The sequence below is a fragment of the Dendrobium catenatum genome, unplaced genomic scaffold (assembly GCF_001605985.2).
Source record: "Dendrobium catenatum unplaced genomic scaffold, ASM160598v2 fragScaff_scaffold_1574, whole genome shotgun sequence".
In the NCBI taxonomy this organism is placed as follows: Eukaryota; Viridiplantae; Streptophyta; class Magnoliopsida; order Asparagales; family Orchidaceae; genus Dendrobium; species Dendrobium catenatum.
The window spans coordinates 1490403-1517480 of record NW_021320036.1 but is presented as its reverse complement, the minus strand read 5'-3'; the positions used below and the strand labels follow the sequence as shown (position 1 = coordinate 1517480).

At 35.6% G+C, this 27078-nt stretch overlaps 1 protein-coding gene across 3 annotated transcripts in view; it reads left to right on the top strand.

Moving 5' to 3' along the window:
* The window catches only part of LOC110108183 (ubiquitin carboxyl-terminal hydrolase 12), a 92282-nt gene that overhangs the window by 21159 nt on the left and 44045 nt on the right, over positions 1-27078 (top strand). For all 3 annotated transcript variants that reach the window (XM_020838714.2, XM_028700694.1, XM_020838713.2), the window contains exons 11-15: positions 9020-9094; positions 24041-24119; positions 24205-24351; positions 24436-24516; positions 24621-24740. In XM_020838714.2, the coding sequence (XP_020694373.1) occupies positions 9020-9094; positions 24041-24119; positions 24205-24351; positions 24436-24516; positions 24621-24740 (502 nt within the window). The remainder of the gene's footprint in view (positions 1-9019; positions 9095-24040; positions 24120-24204; positions 24352-24435; positions 24517-24620; positions 24741-27078) is intronic.

Here is a 27078-nt window from a genome sequence, read left to right as displayed (position 1 = left end):
AATCATAATAATCAACCATTCTTGCAAATGCACATTTTACATTATATGTGCTATAATTGACATTTTCGAAATCATACAATCTTTATCGCATCATATCTTTTTTGTTATAAATAAAATTGCAAGTAAATAAAAAATAGCGGGGTTCATAAGATTAATCAATTTGCTCATATCAACATGTTTAAATCATAACAGAGAAACTATAAGAAGCATGTATGATGCTTATTTATGCTAGTATCATGTGATAAAGGTTTAACAAGAATTAATATGATTAAGTTAACTAATGAAAAATAAATAGGTCATATGCCTCAAAAAATAAGAAATACTTGGTAAAAAATTAATATGATTATGATGACACATGCATAATAAATAGGACAATGTGATGGGGACATCAGATCATGGAAGGTTTATCAGAAACGTGGCCGCCGATCTACGGCCACGATTGAGTCATTGTATTTTTGATTTGTTTTATGTATTTTCTTATTTATGATGTCGTATTGTATTTGTTTTATTTAGTTTTTAATTGTACCCTTTTATTAAGGGATCTCATATATAAGCCCCGAGGGCATTGTCGTCTTTCTTATTTATGAGTTTTATGTACGAGGCTATTTATAGCCCCTATGTTTCTCTTTGAAAGTTAATGAATGATTGATTAAAATATTTCTTTCCCTTGCATGAGTTCTTGTGAGAGCTTGAGAAATCGGAGAGAGATCCCTAGGAGAGGGAGAACAACGCATCACCCACCAACGTAGATAAGTCGGGTTCGTGGTTCTATTTTGTATTCTTTCTTTTCTCTTTCCACCACCACCGGCCAACACCACACCCATGGTTCCTCCCTTCCCTAAGCCCTTTCCCCCCTCTCCACCAAACTCCACATAATTCCCACCTAGCCGCCGGCCCCATACCCGAGATCCCTTCATCCTGCCGGCCCTAGGTCCCCTCCCCATTGTTTTCCTTTACCTAATTTGGATTGGCATAATTTGGACAGATTTTGGAATTTAAATTCAAACAATTTGAAATTTAAAATATTTCCTAAATTACCAAACCTAATATAGGAAAGTTCATAAATTAAATCTATTTGAATTTCAAATTCAAATTGGATTTATTTAATTACTTTTCTAATTCCTAAACCTAAGTTAGGCAAGCATGACACCTAGCATTTAATTCCCCTAGCCCTATCATGCCGCCGACCCCCCCCCCTCATTAAACCCCTTGGATTTGTTTCCTAAAGCTCCCTCTTCTCTCTTGAAAAGATTTTCAAATCTTCCCACTCATCCCTGGCCGAATTTTCTTAAGCCCCCAACTCTTAATTTATTTCCCAAGCTCAAACAATCGAAATATGAAATAAATCCCCATCTCCCCTTCATTATGCCGCCGCCCCTCTTTCTCCCCGTCCCCTCTCTCTCTCTCTCTCCACTCCCTCTCTCTCCACTCCCTCTCTCTCTCTCATTAATTTCCCCTCCCCCAATTTAGGGAAATTAACTTGCCTCCTAAGCGCCTTCTCTCTTAATTTCAAAAATCTGAAATTTATTTCAAATTTTGAATTTAAATACCTACTTCTACCCAAAGCCCTCATCCTTTGGCCGGTCACACCTCTTCACCAACGTCAAGTTGAGAGAAACTTCTTTCTCTTCAACGGAGTTCAAGATTACGAGCAATCTTCGAGAGAAATTGTCACCTAGCATTCATGAATGGCCGATCCTGATACCGACTACGGACTTGCCTACGACGAACACGGCTTCGTGCACATTCTCCATTCAACCTTCTTTGACGTCAACCCGAGGATCGACCATACGGTTGAGGACTGCCTATAACACATCTTGGACACCTTGGTTGAGGTGATTGAAGAGCAACTTGAGATCGTCGAGTGGAGGATTGCAACCAATCCTTGACGAAGGTTTTCTAATTTACCATTTTCTTGTATTTCTTAAATCTAATCTTTTCTTTGTGATATTGATTTTAATCTCGAATGTTGCATTTGCCTACTTTTGCTAAGCTTAATAAACGTAGGGATTTGAGTGTATTCATTTGCTTTCTAATCTCTTTGTTAGATTAGAGATTCTCGTTGAAAGCTACTACTTCTACATGATATTATTTTCTTACGTTATTTGATGATTCAACTCTCTTGACGTGCAACTTAGCCTAAACGACAGTGACTGCTCTTACGTTTTGATTCTTCGTTTTATTTGCTAATAGGTCTATTTGGTATTTCTCTAATTAATAAGTTGTGCAAGATCTTAATAAATTCATTGCAAGAATCATAGTCCATCACAATGACAAACTAAAAGCTAGTGAAAATATTCAAAATAACAAAGTTTTTATAAAATTTGATAATAAATTACACAAGAACCAAAACCACTAAAAATAGAGGTTGGGTATTAGTATCCTACCTCAGCTAGATGATTTTCTCAACTGGTCCGCCTCACAAAAACAATCCTAAGAATTTTAAATTCTAACTCTCTCTCTCTCTCTCTCTCTCTCTCTACCTCTTTCCCTCACTCGAACTCATGGCCTAGGTGAAGATTTTGGATGTATATATAACTTATATACCAAATTAAGGTTAACCGTATATATGTAATGCATAAAGGTTAAATTTAAATTGTGTTTAGGTAAACTCTCTTATATCTTGAAATCTGTAACTCCAAAAATTATGAAAAAATAGTTAATAAATAATAAAATATGTGTAGAATACTTTGGTGAAAATGGTTGACTAAACAAACTCTGAATGGCTCCATAAAACTCACATATGCTGGTACATGTTAATTTTTTAAAGAGTTTTAATTGAAAAATCAACTTTTTATTTTCATAAATACAATATTAAAAAAAATAAGGAAAAAATATTTTTAAAAAATAGAGTATATAATGCCCTACAATGTATTTAAGATGGTTTATAAATTAAATGTAAAAGAACTTTCGAAAATTAGTTTGTATAACATAGGCTAAACTTCATCTTATAGAATTTCAAGAGATTGTAATATTATTCCTTATCAAATCATTTATAAAATTATCCTAAGATCAAAATAATTTTGAAATACATTTTAAGAAACATATCAGAGTATCATATTAAGTAAACATACATATTTCTAAGTGTAGTCAAAAGAAGTAAGCATTTGGGAGTATTGTGGTGGGTTCCTTAACATAGCTCTGTATGTAATAAAATCACCAAACAAGCTTATAGGTTCTATCTCTAAAATCTTGCATGCCTATACTATGATCGTACGTGCCAACTAGCTAGCTCCAGCATTAGGACCCCTAGTGGGTGATTTTTTGAATTCTGGATGGGCCTTAAAGCAATCAACATAGTCATGCCCAAAAATTTTACTAGACTTTTAACATGTGGGCAAACTTTTAAATTTTACTTTTTGTTAATGACTATTTGAGGAAGTTGCAATCCATACCTCATGAGCCGAAGGTATAGAAATGTCCATCTTAACATGAACACTAGACCGTCTGAAGAGTTTGCTTTGGTAGCAGGATCCGCATGCATTGGTTTGCCAAAAAATATATCAATAAAATATAATGTTGATTGAGTGATGTAGTGAACTCAAAGATTAGGGAAAACAATCCCAAAGGTACGGGGGCAATCTCAAAAGTATTAAAGTAAGGAGACCACTTTAGCATACACATTTATAGGCAATTCACATAATATGTGCACAGAGAGAAAAAGTCTATGGTGATTTGCTTCCATAGATAATATGATAAGCACATGATTTGACAATTTTTTAGAATATCAACCAACTTGAGAATTTAGAATAATGATTGTATATTCAATGTTTGTTATAGTGTGCTATGTGTGGTAATAACTGACATGCAAACATTTGGGGATGAAGTGGTTGTGGACCTTGGGAGATACCGGTTAAGGCTATATAGGAGGTGGGAGGAGAATTTCTAGTGGAACTGTAGAGCTTAGAGAAGATTAGATTTGAGGAAGGGGGGACATTCCTCTTTTTATAGAACCATTCATACAACACTAGTGAGGTCTTCCAGCTACCTCAAGGCTTACCACCATTGATGGAATAGAAGCATGCCATCACCCTAAGGGAGGGGGCGTCACCGATTTGTGGGCGACCATACTGTTACACTTAGATTCCGAAGGATGAGATTGAGAAGCTGATTCGGGAGATGTTGGAGGCTGGGATCATCAGGATGAGTGCGAGTCCCTTTTCTAGCCTAGTCTTGCTCGTTAAGAAGATGGACAAGAGCTAGAGATTTTGTGCGGATTACCGGGCCCTGAATAAAGAAACTGTAGTGGAAAAGTTTCCCATACCGATGATAGATGAGCTACTGAATGAGTTGTGTGCAGCAGTGGCGTTCACCAAGGTGGACCTGAAGTATGGCTACCATCATATCAGGATAAGGGAGGAGGATGTCCCGAAGACTTCTTTCAGGACATGTGAGGGGCATTACGAGTTCTTAGTGATGTCGTTCATATTCACAAATGCCCTGCCACTTTCCAGTTGCTCATTAACAGGTGTTCAAACCATATCTCTGAATGTTTGTATTGTTTTTCTTTGATGACATATTGGTGTACACCAAGTTGATAGGGAGCACTTGATGCATGAAAGGGTGGTCTTGGAAGTATTACAGGAGCATTAGCTTTGGGCCAATTTGAAGAAGCGTTGTTTTCCATGGACTAGTATGAAGTACTTGGGGCACGTGGTTTCTCAGGAGGGGGTGGTTATAGATCAGGCTAAGATTTAGGCAATGCAAAATTGGTCTCTACCTAAGAATCTGAGCGAGCTGAGGGGCTTCCTAGGTTTAACGGGGAACTACAGGAGATTTGTGAGAGGATACAACACCATAGTCTGACCCTTAATAAAACAACTAAAGAAGGACAACTTGTGGGGAGAGGCAGCTACACAAGCCTTTGAAAGACTGAAGAAAGCCATGAACACAATACCGGTTTTGGCCCTATTAGATTTCAATCAGGTTTTTCTAGTGGAGACGATTGCATCAGGATATGGGTTGGGGGCTCTGCTCATGTAGAATCACAAACCCATAGCCTACTTAAGCCAGGTGTTGGCAGCCAGAGCTAGATTGAAGTCAGTCCATGAGAGGGAATTGATGGCCATTGTGTTAGTCTTTCATAAATGACGACCATACTTGTTGGGTTGATATTTCATTGTCAGGACATACCAAAGGAGCTTTAAGTTCCTTTTGGATCAGAGAATGATGACGGAGGAGCATCATAAATGGTTGTCAAAGCTATTAGGCTATGATTTCAAGATTCATTATAGGCCAAGATTGGAGAACAAGGCGACATATGCCTTGCCCAGATGCATGAGAGAGCTCTAGGAGTTGGCTACCCAGATGCATGAGAGAGCTCTAGGAGTTGGCTATGTCGATATCACTGATGTTGGGTTTGGGAGCCATCAAAGAGGAGAGTATGCAGGATGAGGAGTTGGGAAAAATTAGAGCTGATCTTCTGAAGGAAGAGAACAGTCACCCGAATAACTCTCTAGAGGTGGAGAGACTGCTGTATTAGGGGAGTTTTGTGATGTCTTGGACCTCAGTTCATATCCCACATATGCTGAAAGAGTTCCACGGGAGCGCGGTTGGGGGCCACTCGGGTGTGCAGAAGGCATACATGAGGCTGGAAACAGAGCTATATTGGAAGGGGATGAACAAGGATGTGGAAGAGATGGTGGTTCGATGTGAGCTGTGCCAGCGGAACAAATACATTGCCATGGCTCTTGGGGGGTTATTGCAACCCTAGCTCTACCGAACAGAGTGTGGGAGGTCACCATGAACTTTATTGACGGGTTTCCTTGCTCTGAAGGGTTCACAATGATTTTGGTGGTAGTTGACAGTTTGAGAAAGTATGCTCACTTCATCCTCCTACGACATCCTTACATGACAGTGATAGTAGAGGTCGCATTCATCAGGGAGGTGGTTAGGCTTTATGGAATACCAAAATCTATAGTGTCCGTCTGTCCGACAGAGATAAGTTATTTCTCATCTATTTTTGGAGAGAGCTGTTATGGCTACAAGGGATAGTGTTGAAGAGGAGCACAACGTCGGACAGAAAAAAGTGGTGAATAGGAGCTTAGAGAAATACATATGGTGTTTGCTTCAGAAACACCTAGGGTATGGGCCAAGTTGTTGGCTTGGGTAGAATACTAGTACAACACTTTGTACCACTCGACCTCCCAAATAAGTCCCTTCAAGGTGCCGTACGGAAGAGACCCTCCCTACTTGGTATATTTTGGGCAGAGTCGCACACCAGTATCTTCAGTAGAGCAGTACTTAGAGGAAAGGGATAAGGTGTTGGAGGAATTAAAAATCCACCTCTTAAGGGCTCAATAAATTATGAAGAAACATGTGGATGGACACATGAAGAACATCCAATTTGCCGTTGGGTATAGGGTATTCTTAAAGCTGCGACCCTGCAGACAGAGGATAATAGCCAACAAAAGTAATGGAAAACTAGTCCCGAGGTACTTTGGCCCTTATGAGATATTGGAGAGGATTGGAGCAGTGGTTTATCGCTTGAAGTTACTTCTGACTGCTTCCATGCACCCAGTGTTCCACGTATCACAGTTGAGGAAAGCCGTGGGGGACCATGCAGCTAGTTCAGAATTATCAGGGACACTAGCACAGAATCTGGAGGTGGTTTTGGAACCACTGAAGCTTAAAAAGGTACGCTAGGGAGAGGGAGAGTCTAAAGAAGTGTTGATTAAGTTGAAGAACTTACATGATTATGATGCCACTTGGGAGCCATATGAGAGGGTGAAACATCAGTTTTCCTCCTTCCACCTTGAGGATAAAGTGGCGCTTTGGGAGGGGAGTATTGATAGATCAGTCATTGACCGGTCCAACTAGGATCGATCTAGATTTACTGGAGGCGGAACAGTGGAAGTTCCGCCCCCATCTCTGCTTCCCCTTGATAGTGGGGTCCACAAGCTTAACTAGGGGAAATTAAAGGGGAATTAGGGGTTTGGGGGGGGGGGAATTAGGGGTTTGGGGGGGGGGGATTCAAATAGAAGGGGCTGTTTTGAGATTTACTTAATTATTGTATGCTTAAGTATGTTTTGGTGGCTAGGGTTAGGTTTTTATGTCCGTTTTTACTAAAATTTTTTGTTTCTTAGTTCTTGTTTGGGTTCTAGGGGCATCTAGAGATTTGGGAGAGCTGGATCTTCCTCTCCAATAGAAGATCCATTGTATCTTATTTATCTTCTTCCGTATTTCATCAATCTAAAGGCTATTTAGGTATTTTGGCCACATCATTCTTCTCTATCTCTGATTCTATATTGCTGAAATTTTAATTTCAGCCATCAATTTTTTCACTTGTTTCCTAACAGAACGCGGTGAAGGTCTATTATTTGGTGGGTTCCCAGCAAGGTCTATTTTTGCTCATGTTTCTATGTTGGTTCTTTTGAAATATTACGACTTTCATTTGCCTTGACATTTCATCTAACTTACCCATTTGTTTTGTCAAATTTATTTCCAAATTTTTAGAAATTTATAGTCAACAAGCTTTCTATGTTTTATACCTTGCGCTCAAGTTATTTCTACTCTTTTAAATAATCTTTCATATTCATATCTTAATGCATTAAAACTTATGGTGAATTGAATGCAAAAGCAAGAATAATTATTATATGAAATTCAGCTATTGGAGCAGTTTTGCATACAATGTAGAATTACTTATTGGTTTTGAATTTCAATTATATAAAAAATCCAAACATAAAGACATCAAGTTTGCCACAATAGAATTAGAATCAATAAATAGAATAATTCATGTATTAATGATAGACAAATTTAGAATTTCTTTAACTCAGGATCATGATAACGTGGACTTTCCTAAAGCAAAGAGCTATGCATGACACTAGACTTGCAAATTATGCATAGTGCTTATAGAAGAACCCAATCAAATTCATCCAGCAGTTTAGTAGATATTGTTAGATAGTCCGACCAGACTCTATATTGTCACAGTTGGATCGTACTCTAGTGTTCATGTAATGTCTTTTAGCAGAAGTGTTGATTTCAAAGAAATATTAGTAGTGATGAGGTTTTCACAAATTTAATTTAGATTTTTGATGATTTTGTAGGAATGATTAAGAGAATCTAGAAGATGAGTGGAAGAGAAAGAAACAAAAGGCGAGGGGGTGGATGAGGAAGAAATATACAACAAATAAAGGAGGGTAAGCAGGTTGTGTCAATATGTGTTTTGATGGCATTTTGATTTTCTAGTTCTTTTGGACTCATGGGTGGAGAAGAGAGTGCGGGGAAGTGAAAGCATGGTAGATGAAAAAACGCTTGAATATATTCAAGTGCAAAATATCAAAAAATTGACAAATATTAGAGCAAAATAACTCTGATACCAAATTAATGAAAGATACGTGTTGAAATTATGTTAAATATAGGACATAGAAAAAAACAAAATAAAATTTACAGAAACAACTGGTCTTCGAGCTATTGATATCAAATCCTCTAGATTTTAGGTTGCTAAAACCTCAAGGCAAGAAAAGTTCAAAGCCAAGTTAAGGGCTTTTTGAAATTTCATTGAATTTTTAATAAAAATGTATTTTTAAGGAATTAGAAGACTATTTATGGAAATAACCTAAAAATTAAAACCTTATCTATCCCCTCAGGGTAATTACAAGTTAGACATCAAGAAATAAGTTATGATAAACAAAATTGCTAATTCCTTAACAAATTTAAAAATCAAATATACAATAAAATTTTATCTATCCAGATTACATCTGTTTGAACATACTGCATATTACATTAGATAATTTTGATAAAGTACAAGTTGTGAATTGTTAAATGTTTCGTTTCTTTTTTATTCTTTTTGATGATTGGTAGTTATTTGATGGCTGTTAGTTTTATAGATTGTGTGAATTTCGGTGGCACATTTAAATCTTCCATATTGATATTTGTAAAAAACGTACATGTTTGATCGCACCTTATTCTTAGACAGCAACTTCACTTTACATTTCCGAGGCATGCAGCTTTTTTATATACCAGTTTTTTGTATAGTACTTAAGAAGGCTTCCTCACTTTTCTTTTGCTTATGCTGCAGCGTTCTTGTCCACAGCGGCGGTGTGCATGGTGGACATTACTATGCTTTTATTAGACCAATTCTTTCTGATCAGTGGTAGGCAGCTAATGGTTTTGTTCTTATCTTTTGCTGATTTAACCTGCAAAAGTAGTCCATTTTCTTTCCATTTGGCCTTATTTAGATTTCTTCATAGCTTCTCAGAATGTTGCATGTTTGCATTGCTTGATGTAGTTTAACAATATATATTTGACCATGTCGTGTGAGCCAGGATTCATGCTTAATCTCATGGAGTGTTTCTCTTTTTTTTTTTCCTTTACCCCATGGTTTTTATTTGAACCATTGTTCCTATAATTGCCTATATCAGAGTGATATGTCACATGCCTACTTTCTAATTATTTCTGTGTTGGAGGTGGTTCACAAGAACACGAATTGAAACTGATGAATTTATCTTGATATCGGAACATATGAAAATATGACTGATGTAGAACTATACATGCAAGTGAATTTTGATTTGGAATTACGCATGCTTGAAGAGAGCTTGACAATTTATTAACTCATAATGAACTTAAACAATCACATGCTAATGGGAGGACCATTAAATAACAGATTAATTAATAAAATGCTCACGTGGTGTTTCAGAGACAATCTCTAAGTTAACAAATTAGTCACTATAAAGGCCCACTCACACAATGCTCTTGTCGTGGGCTAAGCAGATAAGCTTGTTGACGTATATTTTCATGTCAACTCGACCCTGATCGAGCCGATTGAGCCGGACCGGGTTTGATCGCGCTCGATCAACTAAATTGATCGTCGTCGAGCGTCAATTAACTCAAATTGGACCAAAATTAAATTAAATTAAATTAAATTTAATTAAATTAAAATCAAATCGATTCGAATTGAACCCAATCAAACCTTGCCGAGCCTCGTCGAACTAAATTCGATGCAATTTGGCGTTGATTTAAGTTTAATTTCGCAAAATTAACTTGATCAGACCCAAACCTACCCAAATCGGTTTGAGTCGAATCAGGTTCGGGCTCAATTTCAGCCCTAATTGATCAATTGGGTTAAAGTAAATTTTCAAATCAAAATTTCCAATCAAGGTTTGATTCACACAACAAAGGAGCAGGATTGGGCCATTTGGGTGGCCGTCTGCTGGCTTGCGTGCTTCTCCAGGCGAACGAAAGGGGAGAGTTCAGCTCTCCCAGGGGATCTCTAGCATCCGACTTAGCGAAACAAAAAGGAGGCGGAACTGAAGCCTTGTGGCTTCTCATGCGTGTCTTTGTCCGTCCCACACCAGGCGGAGGAGAGGGAGGAAGAGAGGGCCGAGCTGCTCTATCTTTCTTGTGCACGTCACGCTCCCAAAACCTTAGGACCTCGTAGTAGCTTAATTTATGATCCCCAAAACTCATGTTTGCTGTCCACTATGTAAACATGTGAGAGTCTTGTGATTTTTCATGGATTGCTCTCATGTGAGAGCCCATAGGGGACGACGATACGCGTAGGATTGTCGGATTTGTGTTCGGCAACCTCCCAATGCATGTTCATGCACTTATGTTGTGTCCAATCCATCACCTACAATCATGCCGTAGGATAGATGCTATCATTTGATCTTAAAGTCAATGATGATGCATATGTTTTGGATTGTCATTAGTCGCATGCACTTCTCATTTAAATGCATTGTCATGACAAAATTGACACCCAAATTTAGAAGAGTTTGCATGCATTGAAATTGATAATCTCTAGAGTTTTGTTTAATGTATGTATTGAATTTAATTGATTTGGGCTTTCTAGTCGTTGTGAGACAAACTTTCAAGGGTCTATGTAACAAATCTCACAACATAAAGAATCAATTAAATTTATATCTTGTATCATACAATAGAGGTGTGGAAATGCTTAGGAGATGAAGGAATTTCATGGCTTACTAAACTTTTTAATACTATTTTGAAGACTAAAAAGATGCCAGATGAATGGAGAATGAGTGTGTTAATTCCTATTTTTAAGAATAAAGGTGATGCACAAGATTGTGCGAATTATAGAGGTATTAAGTTAATGTGTCATACTTTAAAACTATGGGAGCGAGTTATGGAGCATAGGTTGCGGCGTGATACTAATGTTTCTCAAAATCAATTTGGATTCATGTCGGGTAGGTCGACTATGGAAGCCATACATTTATTGAGAGGTTTGATGGGGAAATATAGAGAAAATAAGGAGGATCTACATATGATATTTATTGATTTAGAAAAAGCATATGATAAAGTTCCAAGAGAAGTGCTATGGAGAGTTCTTGAAAATAAAGGAGTCAATAATACTTATATTCAAATCATTAAAGATATGTATGCAGGAGCTATTACTTGTGTTCAAACACAAGGTGGATTGACCAAGTATTTCCCTATTGTTACATACAGGATCAGCCTTAAGCCCATATCTTTTTGCTTTAGTAATGGATGTTCTCACTAGACATTTGCAAGAGGATGTACCTTGGTGTATGCTTTTTGCTGATGATATTCTTCTAGTTGATAAGACTAGAGAGGGAGTTGAAGGTAAACTTGAATTATGGAGGTCAACCTTAGAGTCTAAAGGTTTTCGCTTGAGTAGATCTAAAACAGAATATATGGAGTGTAATTTTAGTAGTAATAGACCTACTGAAGGGATTGTGACTTTGGGCGATCAAGTCATTAATAAGAGTACACGTTTTAGATATCTTGGATCTATTGTTCAGAGTGATGGTGAAATAGATGGGGATATTATCAGCAGAATTCAAATGAAGTGGAGGAATGCATCGGGCTTGTTATGTGATAGAAAAGTACCCCTCAAACTTAAGGGAAAATTCTATAAGATGGTAGTGAGGCCTGCAATGCTTTATGGTGCCGAATGTTGGCCATTAAAAGAGAAGCATAATACTAAGTTAAGTGTGGCAGAGATGAGGATGCTCAGGTGGATGAGTGGCTTTACCCTTAGAGATAAGATACGAAATGAGCATATACGTGAAAAGGTTGGAGTAGCTCCAGTAGAAGATAAAATTAGAGAGAGTCGCCTTAGATGGTTTGGCCACATAAAACGACGGCCTTTCGATGACCCGGTTAGGAGAGTAGAGGTATTAGATTTGACTTATGTTAAGAAAGGTAGGGGTAGACCTAAAAAGACTTGGTTAGAAAATATTAGGAATGACCTTTCTTTATTAGATTTAAACAAGAATTTGACTTTTAATAGGACACAATGAAGAAAAAGGATTCATGTAACCGACCCCACATAGTGGGATAAAGACTTGATGTTGTTGTTGTATTTTTCCAGTCCTTAATTTAAGAAGAAATAAAAACAACGAGGATTTGACTATCAATTCTTAAAAGTAATGCCCTTTTATTATAAAGAGGGTAATTTATAAGGATAGAAATTTCTCTAATATTCTTCTTGACAGGAAATGGCATGAGCTCACAAACCTTGTAGTGTTTTTTTTTTAAATATAGGACACGGGTACGGCGCGGACACGGCAATACATTTTTTATATAGTGTATATATATTAATGTAATATCATATTAAAAATGACAAATAATTATAAATGAATGACATGATAACTTGTCTAGCTTATAATATAAAATATTTAGTATAAAATATCTAATACAACCACAAAAATATAAGCAAATAATCACTTACTACAATATCAAGCATTCAAGCTTCAAGTACTAGGATTAGCTTTAGAGTGTTGTTTTTGGCCTTCAATATCATCATCATTGAATATCATTGCTTTCAACTTTGATTCAACAAGAGAAAGATTTGTAATTGTACAAAAAGAGAGGAGATGAAAATACCTTCACTGCCAAAGAAATGAAAATGAAAATATTCGATGAATGGGTATTAAATGCAGACGTTGATTTGGTATTGTGGATATGAAATAAGAAATTTAGTTTAAATCTCGCCAAACATAAGAAATTATATTTTTAAAAAAATTATAAAATATTTAAGATACGCGTGTCGGACACGCGTGTCCAATTAATTTTTAATATTTTTTTAATCGGACACGTTTTCGACGTGAACACTGCACGCCTCTTTGAGGAGAAGTGTCGGTGCATCATAGGTGAATTTGCTATCCAAAGCGCTCCAAACAGCTGTCCTTAACGTTTGAAGGCTCCCGGATGCTGCGTAGCTGCTGTCCAAGATGTTCCAAACATCGTCGCTGCTGTCCAGACCACTCCGGATGGTGAGTTTGCCGTCCAAAATGCTCCGGAGGGTGAATTTGCTGTCCAAGAACGCTCCAAGCAGCAGTTTTCACTGCCAACTCCTTGCCGATGTTGGTATGTATCCTGGATAGAAGAGGAAGAACCCTGAATTTGGTGTCATGATGTCCTCAAATGCTGCCTTGGCTGTTTGGAGAGTTTAGGATGTTGACTTTGCTGTCAAGAGGCAGCCGGAGATGATTTGGAAGGAAATAGAGGCTTCCTACCTTCCCTAGTTCAATAGAAACTCACTACAGCAGCCCCTTTGCTCCTGATTTTGAGAAAGGGAGGAGAAAGACAGCAGCAAACTCTTGGATCGGCACCTAGCTTTACTCGACTTCCTTGTTCGATTGGAGCAAACACCCAGCCGGTTGAGAATGAAGCTCCCCACTCACCCGATCAGACGCAGGCGCACGCACGGACAAAGCTGAAAGGCTTTGTTGCTTCTTTCCTCGCGATCGGGTCTCCTACACATGCTGAGGGTCGACCAACCCTCTTCTTCCCTTCAGTTGGACGTGCACAAGAAAGATAGAGCAGGACTTACGAGTTGCAAGAAGTGTGCATATGTTGAAGTTTGTGAACTCTAGTGAGATTTCGTGAGTGCTTGATATGAATTTAATCAACTATTGGAAATATCAAATCATTGTAAGGTCTCACATAGACTCTCCAAAGCCTATGTTGTAGATCCCACAAAATATGTTGTTGATTAAGTTTATGTACGACATTTTACAAAACAAACTCTCGATTGCTCTTAATTATCAAAATTCTTGAATTTGGAAGACCATCACATGCATGCACTCCTAGGTTTTTCTTAGATCATACCAAATTTGATCTTAAATCTCCTAGCAGTTATAGGGATAAATCTCTTCTATCAAAATTTTCTAAATCATGCCAAAATTAGTTTAGAAACCTCTCCAAAGCCTTAGGAAATCAATTCTTCTCTCTCCGAATTGAGTCCAAAATACTCTAAAGACAGGAAAATTCCTTTCAAGTGCGCATATTCTCTTTCCATGAGTCCAAAACATTTATGAAGAAATGGGGAATTCTCTTTCTCATGCATATCCTCCTTCAAATTTGGTGCTTCGAGCTTCCTTAAAGCTCCAAGTTTTATGTTGCATGAGTGCTAACAAATATAAAGAGCTTGCTTTCAAGCACTCTTTTCCCTTCATTTGTAATACTTTGGAGCCTCCTCAGGGCTCTAAATATTGCATTACATGAAACATCAAGATTTTAGGATCAAATCCTAAGTCACTACTTCTATTGAAAAAAAAAAAAAATCAACAAACATATACACCTCCATGTGTGATATTTTGGAGCCTCTCCAAGCTCCAAATGTTGCATTACATTAATCATTAAGGCTTTAAGAACAAATCCTAAATCCCCCTTTCATCATATATGATGATTTGGAATTCTTTAAAGTTCCAACACATCATTATATGAAGATTTTAGAGCTTAGAGCCAAATTCTAATCTCACTTTTTCATTCATTTGAAACACAAAAATAAACGAATGAATATCCTCCTTAGGCTTAGGATTCTTATCTTAGCCTATCTCATTTGCCTAATCTATACAGGTAGATGATCTTGCATCATTGAGCACAAAACTTGATGATTGCCTCTTGATTTGTAGTTTCAAAACTATAAATTGTATCTCTTATGCATATCTGGAGCACCTCAAAGCTTCAAATACATCATTGCATGAATTCTTTAAAACTTGGTACCAACTTTCAAGTTCTTCCACCTTGTTTGTTGGAGCATAAAAGCAACAAATATTCTTTTCATGTGTGATATTTTGGAGCATCCTCAAAGCTCTAAATTAGTCTATCACATGAATTCTTCAAGACCTTAGGGCCAAATCCTAAGTCCAAACCTTTATTCGTTAAGACATGAAATTAACAAATGAACAATCCTCTTTCATGCATAATTGATGCGGGCAAAAAATATAGGGGAGCCTATATCTCTTGAACCCACAAAAGAAGAGGAATCGAAGCACCAAGATAGAAGGGAATCATTTAGAGATATTAGAACAAACTCTTACATTTCAAACCTAAAATAAATTTAGAAATAAAAGACTTACAATTCTTTAAAATTTAAACGACTAGCAAACAAAATGACACCCTAAAATTGCTTCGCAATTAGAAGAGCGATACAGGTGGAGTGGCACTTGTGGAGAGACGAAAGAGATTAGAAGCCGAGAAGAAAGGTTGTAAAGAGCTCGCAAGATTTCCAGAGGGGATGAGAAAGAAGACGGACAAAGCTCACAAGCTTTTCCAAGCAAACCCGCAGGTTATAGCTTTTCCAAAAATAACATTTCATTCACTTTTTAAAACAATACATAACACCTCATATTTATAGGTATGAAAGGAGAATACCAAAAGACAAAACATTGAATCCACATAGGAATTCCAATCATTACAAGCCATACAAAACCTATTGCTTTTTTCACGGAAAAACAGCCCAGCTCAGGAAACCGAAGGAGCAACCACGGGAACCAAAGAGGCCGCACGGAACCAAGGCACCAAAGCCACGGGAAAACTCCCAGGCTCGGAAAACCAGCAGCTGGCCGGAAATCCAAGGAGCAAAGGCATGGAAAACAGCATCCCATGATGGAAGCCAAGGAGCCACGACATGGGAAAACGAAACAAATTTCTTGGGATTTCAAAAGCCCTTTTTGAAACCCAACAGACATCATAAATAAAAACAATAAAAAAACTATAGAAATAACATTTAATAAAATGATAAATATGAACTAAAATGTTAGCTAATAATGAGCTAACACTTAGTTCAATAAGTGAACTAAAGACCAGCTCATAAATAAGCTAAAATTTCAGCTCAATTTTGATTGAGCTTGTAAACTCGAGGGAGGCCAAAATTGATTTATTTTGGACATGAGTTGACCCCCCCTTTGTCTACATCAATAATGCATGGAGCATTCTCAAAACTTCAAGTGTTAGAGTGCATGAATCATTTAAAACTTGGAATCAACTTCCAAGTTCTTTCGTCTCTTATTGTTGGAACATAAAACCAACACATCCTCTCATGTATGATAATTTGGAGCCTTCAAAGGCTTCAACCAATATCTGGACCTTAAAAACAAATTTCTAAGTCATCAACCTCTTGTTTGTTGAGACAAAATCAACAAACAATTATCTTCCCCTTTCATGCATGAACTTTGAAGCTTCTTCAAGGCTTCAAATACTTCATTGCATGACTCGTAGCCTATCTTAGGAGCTATCACCAATTTTCATCATGTATTGCGTTATAGATTTTTCTAAATCCTAAATACATCATGTCCTAAATTCTTGAACTTGAAGCAAATTCTGAGTTTCCCTCATCCCATTTGTTCGAGCAAGAAACCAACTTATGAATTCTCCCCTCATTTGCCTAGACTCATTTAGGCAAATGTATATTCCTCTTTGGACTTCAAATGTTTAAAGAATTTTTCCTCTAAGCTCTTTCTTTCAATTTGTTTGAACCTAAGGTTAATAATTGAACATCCCGCTTAGACTTAGGACCTAAATCCTAGTCTTTCTTCTCCATTCACTAAACCTAAATTAGGTGAATGATCATCTCTCTTTGAATACCAAATATTCAAAAAACATTCATGAAATTTTGTAACTTTTAAGGTACATCCACTTTCTTCAACCCCAAAGTTGTAGGGAGTTTATCAAATCATCTATTCGTTGGAACATAAAACCAATGAATAATCTCTTAGACTTAAAATTCAAATCCAAGTCCCCCTTCTCCATTCACTCAACCCCAACTAAGTGAACGATATCTTCTCCTTGAACACCAAATGTTCAAGGGATTTCCCTCAACTTTTAACCCATAAGTTACTTGTTGCTTCTCCCTTCTGCAACTCAAGAGTTGTAGGAAAATCATCTCATTTACCTAAATAAATTAGATGAATAAAATTCCTTTCTTTGGACACCAAATGTTCAAGGAAACTCTTCTAATTTGTAATCTTTAAGTTGCATTTTTGACCACTTCTTTTCCTACGAGCCTAAATTGTAGGAAACCTCTAAATTATCTTTATTTGCCTGTCACGACCCGGCCAGGTTAGCTCGCAAGTGCGAGGCGGGAACGAAAGTCAGACAATCAAAATTAATAAAAACCCTCACATTACTCAATTAACATATCTCCAAACATGAACCAAACATAATGAAAGAGTCACTAATGAGTTTCTAAATAAAAACTTTCATTTCTTCCATTCGATCACATCAACATAAAGATTTAACATTAAGTTTACAAAATGTAGAAGGGCGTCCAAAAAATCATTTTCTTACTTTTCATCTCTAATCCTTCTATTCAAAACATCAAAATAACAAAACAAAACCTGTCGCCCGTCGTCTCCCTATGACGGTACGTGAGGGGAGGTCTATCCGCCATCTATCATTTACTAGATCCTCCTGAAAAGTATCCGACAACATGGGGAGTCACAACTCAATAGGTGCAAATGAAATTCAATTAATTTTAGAGTCAAGAGAAGAAAATTATAGCATGCTTTGGTATTTTAACAAAAGAATCATCAACATGTAGTAACTTTTGTTTTAAGGAGATGTATGCCTTTATCTCAATCTTCAAGTTCTTATTCCTTTCATAATATTTCCATTATTCCTTTTAAAACATTATGCTTCAAATGATAATCTTAAATGTGTATAACATGAATATGAAATGTTCATAGTAGCTTAATATATAAATATAACACCCGTCTCAGAAGTATCCCTTGTACTGATCAGGTACATGAAATTGACCATTCCTTTACTATTGGTTCATAAGAACCATCCTTTACCATGGCTCATAAGAGCCTCCTTTACCATTGCTTAAAGAACTCCTTTACCATGTGATACTTCCACGTCAACATGCACATACACTTAATACTTACATAATCATAAGGGATGCTTTATGTAAACTATTCATAAACTATTCAAGCATATGTTTCCATAGGGATATGCATGCTTGCTATGCTCATGTATTCAGTTGCATGTAAAGAGAAAAACATGTGTAGTACAAGTAAAGAAAAGGGCATGGGATTCATTCATAAGTTGTACAATTGCATAAAAGAAACCTTTACATTTGCATGAACCTATACAAGGGAATATGAGTCATTAGAACTATTGGGATCAAAATTCTATGATTAGGAAAAAAGTCCTAATTTTCAAAAATCAAAACTTTCCGCAACCCTACATTATTTTCCCATTAGAAGCTTTCTTAGGTTAATAGGAACTTCTTTTGCGAAGGCATTTTCAAAGAAAACAATTTTTGAGTGAAACCCTAACTTCCAAAAATTCATATTTTTCATACAAACATCACACATTATGGTTTAAAAACTTCCCTTAACCATTCCCTAAACTTTTCTCAAAGAAATATCTCATTTCTTCAAAAACCTAATTTACAAAACACAATTTATTCTTATAAAACTTAAACCAAAGTCCATAGATTTGTATGTTTGAGGTGAGCAAAGATTGTTTGAGACTTTCCAAAAACCTAGAACTATGTTGAAATCCTAGTTCTAGTGAAAAATAAAATGAGATTAACATGGTTTGAGAGATGGGTTATTTAGAAAAAAATTGATGTATGGAGAATATAATATTTACATATTTATAACCTAGGGCTTTTTAAAAGTTTAAGAGGGAGAAAATTTATGTTTACACCCTATGTTTGTCTCTTTTAGATTTTGATTGCATAAAAGAAAAGGGGGTCATATGGACTTTTGACGGATCGCATTGTGACGAGGTAGGTGAAATGGATTTCTTTTTAAATTTAGAAAATCTTTTTACATGCAAATGCATAGAAATGACATTTTTCTTTTTATGCTCTTTATGACATCATTATGACTAGCATGTTTCCTTATATAAGCTTATGATCACTTGATGTAAAAGTAAAAATCCTTTTTATGCAATATTAGAACTCAATGAATGAATCTCATGCTTCTTTCTTTACATGTACTACACATGTCTTCCATTTTCATGCAAATAAACATATGAGTATAGCAAACATGTATATCCTTATGAAAACATACACTTGAGTAGTTTACATAAGCCTCTCTTATGATTATGTAAGAATTATGTGCATGTGCATGTTGATGCGGAAGTATCAAATGGTAAAGGAGCTCTTTTGAGCAATGGTAATGGGGCTCTTATGAGCCAAATGGTAAAGGAGGTTCTTTTGAACTAAATGGTAAAGGAATGACCAATTTTATGTACCTGATCAGTACAAATGATAATTCTGAGATGGTTGTTATATATATTAAAATATTATGAACATTGCATTTTTATGTTATATGCATTTGAGGCTATTATTTGAAGCATGAATGCTTTAAGAGGAAGAATTGAAAGATTATGAAATGAATAAGAACTTAAAGGTTATAGTAAAGACATATATCACCTTAGACAAATGTGATAATATATTGATTATTATTTTATTAAAATAGCAAAGCATGTTGTAGTTTTCTTCCCTTGAACCTAAATTTATTTGAATGCCATTTACACCTATTGAGTTGTGACTCAACCATGTTGTGAGACACTTTTAAGGTGGATTTGGTAAAGGATAATGACAGGTAGACCTCCCCTTACATACCGTCGTAGGGAGACGACAGGCAGCAGGTTTTGTTTTGTTATTTTTGATGTTTTGAATAGAAGTATTAGAGATGAAATGTAAGAAAATGATTTTTGGGCACCTTTCATATTTTTGTAAATTTTATGTTGAATTATTATGTTGATGTGTTGATGAAAGAAATGAAAAATTTTACTTGGAGTTCTTTAGTGGCTCTTTCATTATGTTAAGAATGTTTTGTGTATGTTTGGAGACATGTTAATAGAGTAATGTGAAGGTTTTATTAATTCCTACTGTCCGACTTTCGTTCCCGCCTTGCACTTGCGAGCTAACCGGGCCGGATCGTGACATATGTCACATATAGAAAGCCCTCACTTAAGGACTAGATAACAAAAAATCTATTTTCTTTGTGCGTCAGCATATGCATACTATCATAATTAGAAATCTTGACCTCAAAGTCAAGTTGTAAGCCCTACTTCTTAAACAAAAACATCCTTTCACTCTTCATATGCATTGAAACTAAAATCACAAGTTTAAAAGCGATTATGTGGGTTTAGCTGGTAGCCCTTTCCTGGCAGGGCAATAAATTTAGGGTCGGGCTAACTATACCTCATAGCCCATACCTCATGTGAGGTATAGTTTGTAAGTCCCTTTGCATTTCGTTAGACATAGGTTCGAGACATTACCTCTCGATAGTCTTCACCTTAGTTTTAAGATCCGAGGCAATGGTTGATTTTGATCACCATACAAATCCTCACATTCTAGACAGTTCCTCGAACATATGTTATTGGAATGTAAGCCCCAACCTTCTAATGAAAATATCAACTTAAACAAAAATTAAATTTCTAAAATGTAAAGTTCAATATAGAATAGTTTGAGTACTTCTGAGTTTACCTCAGAATCAAGTACTTCTACACTTCTTTCCTTTGGCCTTCATTCAAAAAATTAATTTCAAGTTAATCCCTTCTCTTTCTTGAAATTCTTAAAAGCCAAAACCCTTTAAATAAGATTTTCATGGATTTTCAAAATCAAAATTTTGCCAATATCTAAATGACTTTCAAAAGCAAGAAAACCACTAGGTTAATCAAAAATATTTTCAAGTGTCAAAAGTTTGAGATATAATTAACAATAGGCCCCTATGGGATGTCTTTACCACAGGATAAAATAAACCCCATTCAACCAAACATTAAATGGGGCAATTTCCGTTAAATTGTAAAATTTATCATTGTGTCCATAAGAAAATGACATTTTTATCCGTCGGGGTAATATATCATCATTCTTATGTCATACTCGATCATAAAGTATGCAATTCGTTTGAGGACAACAAAAATTCTCGAACAAAGCTTTCACTATAAAACGTTGTTACGATTGAGGAGGGATAAAAAAGATACAAGCGGGGAAGAGTTTACCCGCATGGAAGAAGATACAAAGCCACAATGAAGTCGTTTGACTGTCTATGTGGAAATGACAACAATACGAACCCTCTTGCACGCTCGAAAAACACTCTAACATCTTCGAAAATTCTGGACAACAACTATGTGGGCACCAAATCCTGGAACCAATGGTAGTGGGGATGGAAAATGGGATGATCATGTATTTCAGCAGCAAACGACTGTCTTTGGGATGATTTGGGAGGTAAACAACAAGCTTCTGGCATGAAATTGGGGGGCGACAGACACTAAATTATTAGGGGGCTGATTTGGGGCCTTAGTGGAGTTGCCAACAATTCAGATTTTCAATCAACGCTCAAATTTGCTGATGGGGATATCCTTCCAAACATAGCCCAATAATTTAAGAAAGGAATTCAAGGCTTGTAGGAGAATTCGAATTTGAATTCAAATTCCCAAAATTAACACTAGCCTAATTTAGGAAGGGAAATTAATTGGGATATCTAATTAATATTCAAATTGATTGATTTTGATATCTTTCCAAACATAACCCAACAATTTGAGAAAGGATTTCAAGGCTTTAGGAGATTTCAAATTTGAATTTTAGATTTTCCAAAATTAACACTACGCTAATTTAGGAAGGGGAATTAACTGGGATCTTCAATTAATATTCAAATTGATTGATTGGGATATATTTTCAAACATAACCCAAACATTTCGGAAATGATTTCAAGTCTCTAGGAGATTTCGAATTTGAATTTTAGATTGTTCAAAATTAACACTAGGCTAATTTAGGAAGGGGAATTAATTGGGATCTCCAATTAATATTCAAATTGATTAATTGAGATATCTTTCCAAACATAACCCGACAATTTGGGAAAGTATTTTAAGTCTTTTTAGGAGATTTCAAATTTGAATATCAGATTTTTCCGAAATTAAGCTAGGTTAATTTAGGAAAATGTTAAGCTAGGTTAATTTAGGAAAATGTTAGAGGATCAATTTGAAATTTTTGGGGGAAAGGGAAGAGGGGTGTCATGATGGTTTTGGCCATGGGAACAAGGAGGTGGTTGACGACTATGAAGGAGGGGGAAAGGAGAGGCTTTGCACGGTCAAGGCTAGGAGGAGAAAGGAGGTGGTCGGTTGGAGCTTTGGGAGGAGATGACGGTGGCGGCAAGCTCAATGGGGGTGGAGGCGGAGATAAACCTTGAGCCCGGACGGTTCTTGCTGCTAACGGGTCTTGTTTTTCCCTCACCTAGGGACTTCACATATGCTCTCACAAGAACTCTCAAGTCTGTCAAACACACCTAGACATAAAGTACATAAATTTTCATTCATAATAATCATCATCCTCCAAAGGAGGAGGGGAGGCCTATAAATAGACAAAATACAATAAAACGTCAAATGAAAAAAGTGCCCCTTAGGGTCACATAAACCTACTTTCTCAAGTGAGGGTAAAAACGGAAAATTACACATAATATATCAAATACAAATAAATGCTCAGAAATAGAGTAATCCGATCATAGCCGTAGATCTCCGGCCCTTCCTCTGATAAACTTTTCATGGCCGGATGTCCTCATCAATGACTTATCTTAAATATTTTATTTAGATGTTTAAATTTATTTTGTTTTCATTTTGTATTTTTCGCTTTTGCTTTCACAAAAAACAAAAAGATATTATAGAACAATTTGCCTATTTCTTCTTTCAAGAATAAAGCTATGCCCCCAAATTAATATGCACTTCAATGGATTTTCTTGATTCACATGGACCACATCAACATGCATGCAAGTCTATTTACGTCTATCAAGTTCATTAATAGCCTCATTTAAGCACTAATTATCTTAATTAAGCCATTAGTAAACTAAGCTAGAATCATAATCACAATTCAATTTATAATATCCTGGATAAGTTAATATTTAATAGATCAATCTTATTTAATTAAAACTCTAATTTATTCCTAATCAGCAAAAACTAAATGATTTATTACCTATTGCTTAGTGTACTTAGTCAATTAATTAATTATTCCAGCTTTTGTTATCACAATTATGTGATACAACAACTTTAATGATCTTAATTAAAACCCTAATTAATCATTTTATTAGTCTAAATAAATAATTCTTTACCTGCTTTTGTGGCTAGTTAATCAATTAGTTAATTCTCGCAGGCCTATTAATAAACTAAAAATGTTTTAATTAAATTTTATACCCTTTTAGTAGCATTACCAAATATTTAATTTATAATTTAGCTAATTATTAATCAGTTAATTATCACATGACTTATTGCCATAGTTCTTCAGTAAGAAACTTAATGATCTTAATTAAAGTCTAAAAATTCCTAATAAACTTTTATAGATAGTTAATCACTAATTATTTTTAATTAATCAATTAATTAAAATTTCCAGACTTCTTTTTATTATTAAGTTATAATAAAACATTTATCTTTGTCAGAACTAATTTATTTTAACTATCCTAATTAATTCAAGCATCCACTTGGGATTTTTTCAGAAAACATGTGAAAACACCCTTATTAAGATGTTCCATACCCTTCCGTTTGGTTTAACAATTTCAGGAAATATGAAAATGTTAATGTGTTTTTTCATTTAGTTCCTGTTTTTTAAACCAAAGAGGAATATCATTTTCTTACATGACCAAAATAGCAATAAGAATTCTAAGTATGTCATTTCCATGTGAATCTTATTGAATGATCAGCAAAAACTTGATAATAGTTTGCAATTGCTCTTGTAATAACCCTACCTTTATTTTTTCTGTTTATTTTGCTTTTAGTTGCCTTCAAACATATCAAGTGATGTTGGCATTTTGATTCCAGGTGTTCCTTAGTCTATAGTGGAATTCCCATGACAACTGAGCTTTAATTTAATGGAAATATCATGCAGGTTTAAGTTTGATGATGAACGAGTGACAAAAGAAGAAATGAAGAGGGCTCTGGAAGAGCAGTATGGTGGTGAGGAAGAGGTGATCCATTTTACCTGCCCTTTTTTTGGTAGCCCATTTTGTTTTTTACTTTATCCTCATTCTTTTGTTGTTTTTTCTCCAAAAGTTGCCACAGACGAATCCTGGCTTCAACAACACACCATTTAAGTTTACAAAGTATTCAAATGCTTACATGCTTGTCTACATTCGTGAGAGTGACAAGGATAAGATAATCTGCAGTGTGGATGAAAAAGACATCGCAGAACACCTTAGAGTAGGCCAGTTGTAAAGTTTCTAAGAGATCTCTATTCTTTTCTTGTAGAAGAAATGGTTATTAGTTTTCGTCACGGTTTTCCAGATTAGATTGAAGAAAGAACAGGAAGAGAAAGAACACAAGAAGAAGGAAAAAGCAGAGGCTCACCTTTATACTATCATAAAGGTATTTGTATGATTTTGATATCAGTTGGTGTCGCTGATCTATTATGTTTACTTTAAGCTATAATATATTTCTTTTACCTTCTCTTTCTCTTAATGCACATCCAGGTTGCCCGAGATGAAGACTTAACTGAGCAGATAGGAAGGGGTATTTATTTTGATTTGGTAGACCATGACAAGGTTCGCAGCTTCCGTATTCAAAAACAAATGCCTTTCAAAGCTTTCAAGGTAATGTCTTTATTTGCTGCTCCATTGATGGAAAGTTAATAAAGCTGCACCGTGCCATTCTTGTATATAAGTACTTATGAATTGGGACCTTAATTTTCACTCATTATTGCGTAGGTTGGTTTGCAAGTTTTTTCCCGCTAGTATAGATTTAGCATTTTTGTTATAGTTTTATTGGTATTTTTTTTTTTAATTTTCCTTATTTTTAGTTTGCTGAGGTTGATGTTGATTTTACTTATTTGTTTGAAAAGTATAGTAGCTATGTTTTGCTAAATTATATTTGTGACATTTGGAGTGTGTTGAGAGGAAATCAATTATTGTGTTTTTTATTGAATATTGTAGGCTTGTAAATAAGCATACATGAAAACATAATAAGGAAATAAATAAGAAAATAATACCTTAATTATGAGGATATTAAAACATATAATCACCTTCTTTACATATTTTTCTTATACACCCTAATACGATAATAATTCCTCTCAAGTTGGAGTATATGTATTTATCAAGAAAAAAAATATGGACTCCCTAGTGATAGAGGTAGGTTGTAGGATCTTGGTGGTGAAGGCATCTTGAATGCTTGACGATGGCTTGGGTTATGTCGCTGGGTTTGATTATAAGGTTGATTTATGGGATGGGTGAGAGCTTTCACTGTTAGGAGATTTATTTGGTGGAGATAGGTTTTGTTATGGGCTTATGAATAGATGTTTAAGGTTTGGTTGAGAGGATTCAGGGTTTATTATGGTTTTAGGAGGATTGTAGGGAAGGTGGGAGAGTGGAAAAAGGGTAAGATATGTGGGTTAGGGTTAGTAGTCAAACATGAGAAGGTTAGCTCTTTTTCTTTAAAGCAAATTTTTTTATATATCCAATTAGGGAAGGTGGGAGAGTGGCAAAAGGGTATGATATGTGGGTTAGGGTTACTAGTCAAACAAGAGAAGGCTAGTTCTTTTTTTTTTTAAGCAAATTTATTTATATATCCAGTCAATGAAATGAGTATGACATGAAGTAATTATTAAGAATTATTAGATTAAAAAGTTAATTATCAATTAAAGATAACTTGATGACAAAGAATAAAATATACATCTAAAGGATGAAGCGATCTCAAAAAGTTATCATTTATTGCACCTAGCTTGAAGTTTGGTGAATCTTGGTGGGCGACAACTCTTTCGTTTTCTACTTGGTTGTACGACGTGAGCTTCAATATCCCTAATGGCTTGGAGGAGGTCGCTCGTTCCAATAAGTGGTTTTCACGTTTGAAAAGGATATGAAAGCCATGCCTTATGGGCCCCCCCAATACATTTTCTTTATATTTCTACCTCACATGACTAATAGGATTTGAAGCATTTCTATCCACTTTTACTTCGATACTCAAAGTGCTATCATCAGAATCGTAAGGCTCCTCAGAATATAGGTCGCCAACATCTTCAACAACAAGATGGTGTTGAGGGGCGAACACATTTGGTGGATATATATCAATAAACTTGCATGCAGATGAGGTGCTAACCACTTCCTTCCATGTATATTAGGACAATAATGAAAAGCTTTGATTCCTCGATAAGATTGTTGGTTCCAAATTTTGCATACAAGCAAGCTTTGAAGTGCATGGAAGTAAACGAAACTACTACAACTTTATTTGTTGGTAGATTTTAATCAGATTTATTTTCCCTTTTAATCCTAAGTTTTATGATTAATAAAAGGATGATTTCCTCAGTTGCAAATGACCCTTAATACTTCCTAAGTAATTATTATGACAAATATATAATGATTTCCTTTCTGGATGGGCCTTGAAGCAATTGATAAAATCATGTGTAAAATTTTTCAAGGCTTTCAATATGAGGACAAACCTTCAAATTTTTTTTTTCAATAGCTATTTGAAGTTTCCAATCTACGTCTCTTGAACTAAAGGGGCAAAAAATTCCATCTAAATAAGAACACTTGCCACAAATGATTAAGAGAGTCGAGTGGTAGCTACTTCCCTCTTGTATTGGTTTTTCAAAAATTGAATCCGAAGAATATAGTATAGATTTGATGATATGTTGGGCCCATGGACGAGGGAAAACAACCCGGAATGAGATATACATTTGTAGACCCCCCACATAGTATCCAAACCTAAAGAAAATTCTAGAATAATATTGCATCCAATTATAGTTTGATAAGCATATGTCACCTTTCATGATCCAACGGAGTAGTTACATGGCAGATGAAGATCAGACTTAAGGATCAAATAATCTTCAAGCTCGAGCTCAATGAAAAATTTTCAATTGAATTATAGGAAAATGAAGCTTCCAAATAAAAAATATCTTCCAACAAAAAAAGAATGATTTTACCATGTAGGGTTGTGATT